The 10000-nt window shown below is 38.5% G+C and overlaps 1 protein-coding gene across 1 annotated transcript in view; it reads right to left on the minus strand.

The window, feature by feature from the left end:
• LOC138010385 (protein mono-ADP-ribosyltransferase PARP14-like) overlaps window positions 1–10000 on the minus strand; it is a 21618-nt gene that overhangs the window by 10217 nt on the left and 1401 nt on the right. Inside the window, 7 exon segments of the mRNA XM_068857320.1 lie at window positions 1–215; window positions 480–704; window positions 1020–3316; window positions 4063–4302; window positions 4865–5107; window positions 5847–6140; window positions 8087–8351. The exon segment at window positions 1–215 is cut by the window's left edge and continues 856 nt beyond it. Coding sequence (XP_068713421.1) covers window positions 1–215; window positions 480–704; window positions 1020–3316; window positions 4063–4302; window positions 4865–5107; window positions 5847–6140; window positions 8087–8351 — 3779 coding nt within the window.

A 10000-nucleotide genomic window follows, 5' to 3' on the forward strand; every position in this document is an offset into this window, starting at 1 on the left:
GTGGACACATCTTGATCGTAAAGCACAAATCTTATGTCTTTGATTGATGTCTGTGGGTTTTTCTGACTGAATGATAATACTTCATCAAAGTATATTTTGGCTACTTCTGCACGGGGAAACTGTAGCGCACCAGTTCCAATGGAGGGAAAACAAATGGACGCCATTCCTTTGGAGGAAGCTGTCTGGAGACACTTTTGAAGGAGACCTTTCAAAACCTGGGGCAATAAAAAGGACCTTATTTGTCAAACCCGATATTGCAGTTGGATACTAATTGTCCCTTGTGGTCTCCCCCTGTTTCTGTTCTGTCGACTAATTTTAGGGGCTGTTTTGTCTCATGCAGTGCTTCAACATTCTATTCGCTTAAATTTCAGATTGTACAGCGGTCATGATAAATATATATCGTTGGTTACACAAGCTATTATTTGAAGAACGAAAAAAAAAAACAACTTTTGTCAAGTAAAATCCAAAGAAATTTTTACCTCTCTTGCCCCGCCCTTACTCCATTCGCAGCAGATTGCAAAGATGACCGCCTTGCATTGGAGATTTCCTGGACTGTGATTGACAGCAATATCACCAACAGCCACCTGACCTTTATTGGAACATTCTTGTTGAAGGATTGGTCCAGCAGCTCGGCTGAGCGCTTTTGCGCATGGATTCTGGTTCAAGTTTAGGTTGGAGGCTGCTGTTCCCACTATTATGTCAGCCTAGTAATGAACAAAATGAGAGAAAACTTACAAACAACAAACAAAAACGTGACTGTTAGGTTTGATCTTAGGGTGTGTGAAAAAAAGCAACCCCGTTTATGACGGTAAATACAAAAAAAAATAAAAAATTGTCGTGAAAACCATTCTTTCCTCTGCCCGTTATTGATATAATTTTCTTTAGGTCGGTTTTACGAATGTCATCGATCAGAACGTCGCCCAAAATCGCTCAGGATGCTCAATTGTCATTGAATATCGATCATTGACCTTGAACAACTAAATTATGAAGTATATTTTTTTAAAATTCCCTTCAGATACCTGCTCTTTAGCGAGGTCACCAGCTTTCATGGTGATGCGAATGCCCTGTGGAGTTAAAAGAGATCTTGAGGTCTTTGACATTCCGAATACACCTGGACCGTTGTTAGCTCTGAGCGAAAATGCTGTATCATGTGATTGATCTTTGTGATCTCTGAAACCCCATTCGGCTGCAAATCGTTTCCTCATTTCTGCCTCGAACACACGTACCGTAGTGGAATCGTTGTTGACGAGATGGATTTCTGATAGCCTGCACGCAGCGTTTTCTCTGCAAAATTCAAGGAGGGCATCCATAATGACCTTAGCGCAAAGGTCTCGCGGAAAGCCAAATAACCCTGAGCTAATGGCTGGAATAGCGATTGACTTGTATTTCATTGCTTCTTCCACTGATTTTGTAACGGCATATTTTAGATACCGTTCCTGCTTTGTTTCGTCACCGCCTCTGACCTGTTTGCCTGCCTCATGATTCCATTTTGGCCCAACGGCATGTATAACCTTCTTACACGCTAACCTTCCGGCTGTAGAAACCATGATTTGGCCCTCAAGAAGAGGTTCTTTATCCCTTATGTAATTGGCACATTCATCCTGAATTTCTTTACCACCTGCTTGCACGATAGCTGCTGCAAGGCCTCCGTAGTGTTGTAACTCCCCGTTTGCCGCATTGACAATGACGTCCACATTCTCTTTTGTGATATCCCCTTTTAAGACGGAGATTTTTTTTCCTTGTTTTGTAACATAGCTGCAAACGAGTTCTTGCATGGACCCCAGGACTTCTTCTTCATTCATGGAATGGTGGGCTGCAATTTTGTCCTCGGCATGCTCCTTGGCAATAATGATGCAACGGTGTTTTGCCCCTGTGTTTTTGAGTATGCTTTCCCCCTTTTCTTTCGTAAAGAACTTCTTCATCCCGGGCTTGTCTACTTGAAGTACGCGCTTCTGGATGGAATTAATAAGAACACGAACTTCTGCCAAACACTTTTGTAGTCCAGCTTCAGTACCAGAAACCTCGATGCCTTTTCTGTTCGGGGCGATCCTCATGTCGATGGAATAATCAGCGAACTTTTTCTTTATTTCCTCGATCTTGGTTTTCCATACTTCGGAGAGAAACATTGTGATACCGCACTCTGTTTGGATTGTTTTATGTAAAATCGTGTTTCTTTCCAGAAAATCAGTGATCTTTTGAAAGCAATCGTCAACATGACTTGCTATCCCACATATCCAAACGGTGCTGCAAGAGATATCCTCAGATACTTGTACCATGCAATTCGGCGCAAGTGAGTGCTTGAAATTTCTCCAACTACTACTTTGAAAGAGCGCGGCGTTTTCAGGTGTCAAAGGGAGACTAATTTCTCGAACAGTATCCAGAAGTATCTTCTCTGCCTTTTTTGCATTAGTGGAATCAACATCAACCACAGTGACTTCATTAGAGACTTGGCTTCGATCGTAAAGAAGCACCGCACCAATGGCTTTTTCTTTGAGAAGATCAAGCATAAATCTTGAAACTTGAGGTTTCCTCAAAACGTCTACTACCTTGCCAGGCAATTCAGTAGTTTTATCCACTATCTTTGAAATAAATTTGAATATCTCAACTTTTATTTCTTGGAGAAGACATCTAGGACCCTTCAAAAATAACTTCTGCCCGGTGCTGTCGACAGAGATGGTTAAATGTTGGTGATCATTTCGAAGCTTTTCACAAATTCCGGACATTTCGAGCAGCTTCAGCCTAGATTCCGGAATGTTGTCTTCAACCACTTCAACCACGGTTTTCATGAGCTCTCTATCTTCCTTAACTGCAAGAGTTAACTCTTTTATTTTATGCATTTCTGCAGCAACGCACAGTCTTTTTCCAGTAACCTGAACGAGTCTTCGATGCTTATCAAATGAAATCAGAAAATCTGATGATCCGTCACTAGAACCATCTGCTTTCCATCTCTTTACTATCTCATCAAAGATTTCGGAAGGGATATCAAGATGAGATTTCTGGAAGTTCTCCAAGAAGTTTTTTAAGTCCTCCACTCTTTCATCCCATGACTGATTGGAATCTTTTCTGTTGTCTGCGGGAGAAATCGAAATGATGACTGGAGATTCGGGATTGTTTGGATGTTCAATTTGAATTTTGAGCTCCTTAGAAACCTCTTGTAGCTCACGATCGTGGTTTCTCTGAATGAAATTTAGGACATTAGGATCAAGTTGGATGTCCGTTTTCTTCTTCGTCATGTTGTGTAGGAAAGGATAGTACGCCATGACGGTGAGTTTGTTCCCTTCAAGTTTGTGCTCCTTTCGGATAACACTTTTAACACCTAGTATTCAAGCAATAAAACATTGTTAGATCTGAGATTTGATATAAAGTACCAAATATGGAAGCTATCTTCTCAGTTGTCATTCTTCTCTCTAAGCCTTTACACATTGATTGTTTTAAACTCTCACGGAGTTAGAACTAAGAGAGTCAAAAAAGGTCATTTCCGAGTTCACGTATGTCTCCTCTTCAAAGCGAGTCTAAGTGCGAAGTTTTTGTGATGGTAATTAGTTCTACTTTACAGATGAATGAAAACTAATCTTCAAAACAAAAACTTTACACTTAGACTCGCTTTGAAGAGGTCACAGGCATGAACTCGGAAATGGCCTATTTCTTTTATGGCTTGAATGAATGGGCAAGAGCGAAAAGGAAAAAATCATGCATGTAAAAAATATTACCGTTACGTTTTTTTAAACATTATTTTTCACGTGGCGGATATTTTGTCTTTAAAATGTTTAAATACGCGAAAGTCACGTTGAACCTTTGCATTGTTCAAGATTTTAATTTCTGAATGAATAGTCGCGTGAAAAAAATCTCCTCAGTCATTGCACGGACTCGGCAACTGATTTGCTGAGCAAGCAGGTTTTTTTAGTTAGCTGTTTGAAGTTGGAAATTATGGAACTCCTGTATATCACAAATGTAGGGTGAGAGTTCACTTTGTAAAAGTGAGGTTGAAACGTTATCGACTAGAGTGTATAGTTTCGATTTGATCGGCACATTACTATCAATTATTAGTAATGCTTTTCTTACTTGAAGGATCCTCAAAAAACACCAACGCCTCATCCTTCCATTTTCGTTCCACCTTTTGAACATCCTTTCCGCCGCTTCTCTTTTCGTTCTCAAAGTATAACTCTATAGTGTCATCCGATGACTCCACCTTTAGTCCGGTAACCTGGATGCAAGTGCAGACTGTCACGCGCTCCAAACGTGGTTTTTTCCCTTCCACTCCTTTATAATCTTTGTGCACTTTATCGAACAGAGTGGGATAGTCTGAAAACAGGAAATTAATAAATTTACTGGTTTCGGTCTCCTATCGCAGCAAATCTCGTTATTAATAAATCAGTAATGACGAGATTTGCTGTGATAGAATACAACAGGAAGTGCTCTATCAGAGTTGCAAACTCGAGTCGAATCCGAGAATTTGTAAAATGCCATGCAACACGTACTAACACGACTATTGTGTATGGCTTACTAAACACCAACCGCATTGAAAGTTTGTGTCCCCTGCTAATTTTTATAATACATTATATTTTAACGAAGAAAATTCAGTGAAACGTTTATGTAAATAAAGGAAAATCTGTATCAGTTTTAGACAGACTTGGAACGTTTTCAGTAGAAATATGGGATATACTGAAAAGCTCAGCCATCTTTATTGCGTCGCCGTTGATTTATATATGACCTGGTACTGTTGATTCTCGGCAGGTTCTCCTTTTTGTCCAGACAAAAACTTCTTCAGCATAATTTCTTGACAAACTCTCTTTCATTTACAGACATCATCAGCTGACATTCTGCACAGGAGCAATCATGAAGCAATAAGCGGCTGCATTCTTACCTGGTTCCTCATTAAAGACAGCCAGGGCGTTATCGTTGGGACCAAAGTATATTTCCTTTACCTCGACGTTGCTGAATTTTTCTAAGTATAAGGCCAAGCAGTCTTTACTTGTCTTGTCGAGGTTGAGTCCTTGAACGTGTACTCCCACAGGGTCCAGCGGTACCTTTTTCTTGGGAGGTCGTCGTCTTACTTCTACAGGTTTCTTGTTAATCCTGTGTTCACCCTCCAAGAGTCTTTGCAAATCTATTAAAAGACAGAGCTATTAGTAAGTAAAACATCTCATCTCTACGATTGTTACCTTTTAAATTCAGTTGAGCCGTCTCTCCAGTTTATCATCTAACGTGAAGCTCATAATAGATGTTTGACTTTTCTCGATTTAAATGTCTACAGCTGGGCTGAGCAGAGAAATCTAGAGGCAAACGTTTACTGAAAACCCACACAATTATAGTGACAAATATCTCCCTTTTGACTAGCACCAGCCTACTTTCCACAAGAAGCTTGCAGTTAAAACGTTTCTCACGAGGGATGAATATCTGCCATTAGAAAAGGAAAGGAAAGGAAAAGAACTTTATTTAAGTGTCAAGTCGTTCTAGCTCTGGAGCACTAATTGGGGACACTGTAAACTGAAATTAACAATTAATACAAATCAAGTCAAATATTGGTTTTTGAGGAGAGGGGAAACCGGAGAAATGCCCTTGCCAAAAATCAGCGTGTTGATTTCATACAAACAATTTGCACATGTGACGTATCGATGCACGTATGATCAAGATGCTTATGAAAAAGATACACAGGATACCTGATATTAGAAATTGCGTTCTCCTCATGTCGAACGCAAAGAACCCTTGTGATAGCTTTGGATCACCCCTGATTAAGACATGAGAAAAGAGAGTCGAAATGTTGGGCCTTTGAATTCTAACTTTTGAAGCTACATTCATAATTCTTCAAACCAGGGAAGCATCAAACAATGTCTTATGATATGTACCTGACACGTCTTTGAATGTTAGCATGGCTTTCCCATTATCGATATCATTGAAATCAATTTTGAGAACTTCACCTCCCCCAGATCTTCGTGAATTCTCAAAGTAATAACAAACGGCATCTTCTGTAGCTGAGGGAGGGAGACCGCTAACGATTATGGTGAGATCTTCTTCCAATTCGTCCGCTTTGTCTTCTAAGCTGTCATCCTTTTCCTCCATCTCGAATTCTTCAATTAAGGACACGCAAACATGCACGCCATGGAATTTGTGAGTGGACTGTTGCGCTGCTCTGGAGGCGTCTTGAGAACAAATTCAAACAAAGGTCGGTGGACAAAAAAGAAAATGAAAAACAAACAGTGAAAATTGAATTACAATAAAAGCGTTTTGTCCTCGATCATTCCTGTTTCCATTAGGGATCACTCAAGTTTTGCGCGAAACGAGGGAAACAGGACTTGATAAAAATCGACTCGACATCACACCTCCTTATACGATTATTACGCACCCCCACGTTGAATACGAAGCAGTCCTTGTTTGCGCCCATACACAACCAAAGGAGACTTGCTCCTGCTGAAAAACTCATTGATGACCGGTTTGCAAACAACTGTTGATGAACTACTACTGTTCATCAGTAGGATGGTGCGACCTATCAAGACCAGTATATAGCTGGTAATTAAAGAGAAAACCGGTTAATAAAGTATGCTATAATTTCCATTTCTAGTATGTGGTTTAGTTCTGTTCTTTTATATTAATTTTAAACTTAATTTGGGACAAAAATATCTTTTCTGCTGTAATTCAGTGTAAAGGAATGGAACACGAATAAGTTTTTCATTTCAATTTTATTCTCAAGATGCAGCCAGAAGGGTTAAAAAAGGAGATAATAGACCTTATTCACGATAGCCGCCATGTTGGATTTGCCTTTATCATGCAAATTAGCTACACACTTCTGAGGGGCAAACAACACAAGTTCGAGAGGTAATAACGAACATCTTAGCCACACAGATGATTTGTTTCACGTTCATCGAATGTTTATCGCCTAAGGAGTAAAATAAAATGATTACACAATGTACTTCGATGTTTTTTTAGTGAAAAATGAGCAGATAACGAAGTAGAAAGTCAAAATGTCGGAGGCAATCAAAAGATAGAAAATGATTATAACAGGTGCTTAAAGGGGCTAGGTCACGCAATTTTAGGCAATTTCAGCACTGACTGAATGGTCATAGAATTAACTAAAATATCAAAATAACTGTTCAAAACTATAGAAGATCTCTAAGAAAACGCAGGGAAGCCAAGAAGGGACATGGATGGACAAAGCTGGACAGGATTGAAATGGATTGAATTTGGGTAAATTTGAAAAACGTCGGCCCACCGTTTTTCAAAATTACATCAGTCTATATTAAAATGTCATTTACAAAGCTGGAAAATCATTCTCAGTTGTTATGTGGCCGTGACTTTGAAAATGAAAGACTCTTGCTCCGCCAATTTGACGTTTAGAGCCCATAATTAACCAAATTAAACAAAATTACCTAAGATAGCGTGACCTAGCCCCTTTCATTGTAAATTCAAAAATGTACTTTTAGCGAAGTTAATTCAAAATTTCCACCAGCCGATTTTCCGCAATTTGCCTTTATTCCAATGTTTGCCCCCCAGCATAACACATGGCTAATTTGCATGACAATTTGAAAACCAACATGGCGGCTATCGTGAATAAGGGCTGTTGTTACCATTCAAATTTACTTGCAATAGATTAATTTGAAACGGATGCACTATATTATTTGTACAATTATGCCAAAAGTGCCTCCTAAATCATGTAATCCATTGTTCAGGTTGGCCAGGCCTTGTCCATTGTCTGGACTATTAGCGACAAGCTTTGTTTTAATTTCTTAGTTGTTCATATAAACAAACAACGCAGCAAACAAACAATCACAAGGGCCGGAAAGTTGCCCCTTCTCCTGATTTGCCCTGAAATGGGTGTACGTTTTTCATACATTTTGGATGCATCTGTTGTGGTTCAAATTTCTTCTTGGTTTAAAAATTTTCAGACCAGTTCAATTTTCTTTTAAAATATCTGGAACCAAATATAAAATTGAACCATAACGAGCCCTGTATATGAAAACAAATGCGAATAATGTACAGAATGGTTTATAAGCCCAGTTAGAATCTAAACGGAATCTTCTTGAAACAACTGTATGTTCAGAAACGGTAAATAAATTTTCACTGCATAAAAAAATACCGCAATCCGGCCTACCATCAGGACATTCAAATGTGACCTGGCATGTCCTGGATTCAGAATTCATGACCACCTGGGAGACTGGACCTCCGCTTGATCTCCTTTTGTTTTCAAAGTAATTCCACACGAGATCATCCGTTGCATTATTTGGTAAACCGTCCACTAGAATTCTACACTGTTGAGAGGATTGTGATGTTGTCGGCTTGGCGTTGACATTGTCAGGTTGTTTCAACGAGTCATTTTGTCGGACTTCAGCATGAGCCCAATTATGGTCATCAAAGTCCTGCAAACAACGAATATTTCATTTTAAGGTTCCTTAGATGCTACAAATTCGCCTGGGAGTAAGTGTAAATATTAGGGCGCGTTCGATTGATCGTATTCCGGAATAGGAATACATGGAATAGAAGTTAGAAATCCTTCGTTTTTACGGAGATTCACATTAAAATTATCAAACACTTGCTAAAATGCTATTTTAAACATTTTTATTATCCTTGTTGCTTCAAAAGCGCCAGACATACCGTTTTAAATCATCACTCCATGTATTCTTATTCCGGAATAGGGTCAATCGAACGCACCCTAAAAGATCGGTACGCGTTTTACGTAAGTCTACTTTAAAATTGAATATGACGTAAGAGGGCGAATCCCTGTGTGTCACGATAATTACTTGAAATTTTATTTTTGGATTGCCCGCATGCTGGGAAGGTTGTTTTGATTTGTTTTTGCCATTGATCTCACGGTTCACTTTCACACCAATTCACCAATAAGGTGTCGTCCTTGAAATAAGCTCGTATTATGACAGAATTTTAATTCTGTGTCATAATACAGAATTATGAGTCATAAGACATAATTCATGTCATTAGCGAATTATGTTTCATTAATACATAACTATGACTATGACACAGAATTAATTCTGTGTCATAATACAGAATTATGTGTCATAAGACATAATTCATGTCATTAGCGAATTATGTTTCATTAATACATAACTAATGTGTTATGATACATAATTCTGTGTCATAATACATAATTCACTCAGTGTTACAATATTGAGTGAATGCGAAAGACTTTTCATATTATCGGATCTGGGCAAAATATATAAGGGATTTATTGGTGAAGGCTATAGAATCCTGCTCTAGCTTCTTTAAAGTGCATATTACACAAAATTTTTTATTAGCTTGTTCGAAAGAGCTTTCAAAATGGTGAAAAACAGTGTTTACTTTGTGATACCACTCTTGGTAGCCGAGCATTTCAAGATTTTGATTATTTGCAAATTAGATGACTTGTGAAGTCACATAGTGGAAACAAAATTATGTAAAATCACAAAACATGGAATATCTTTGGGGTTTCTGCGAGCCGAAAACAGGTTCATTTATCAGTCAAACTTAGTTTTTTTAATTCTAAAATAAATCACATCACCCAATGTTTAACGAGGTTGGGAAAAACTTACACAGTTTGATGCGTTGCTTCTATTCGTCTTCGTATTGGACTGCATTGCCTTCTCCGGTTTCATAGCATCATAAAAAACATTGAATTTTTGGCTGTAATTCCTCAGCTGGCTATCTTGTTTATCCTCTTGCTTTGGAACTTGATTTGGCAAAGTTAATATTTTTAGTTGACAGTTACGGAAAAGATGGTCTGGTCGAGAAAATCACCCTAGCGGCGGCTAAGAAAAAAAATAGAAAGGAAAAAGCAAATCAAGAAACCGTGAATTAACTTAGTGTGGTCTTCGTTTCTTCTATGATGTCAGACGTTCATGTTATCAGCTCTGTGTATAATGCAGTTCCTTTTTTATCGATTTTTATATTTGACTAGTACTTCCGACTTCTTCTTCATTTTTGTTGCTTATTTCCACTTTTAGTTTTTTTAAGCATGCTTCGACATCGTATCTTTAGATAATCGCTTTATCATTGAGAGGCAGGGTTTTAGCTGTCG

Source organism: Montipora foliosa, chromosome 1, assembly GCF_036669935.1.
Source record: "Montipora foliosa isolate CH-2021 chromosome 1, ASM3666993v2, whole genome shotgun sequence".
Lineage (NCBI taxonomy): Eukaryota > Metazoa > Cnidaria > Anthozoa > Scleractinia > Acroporidae > Montipora > Montipora foliosa.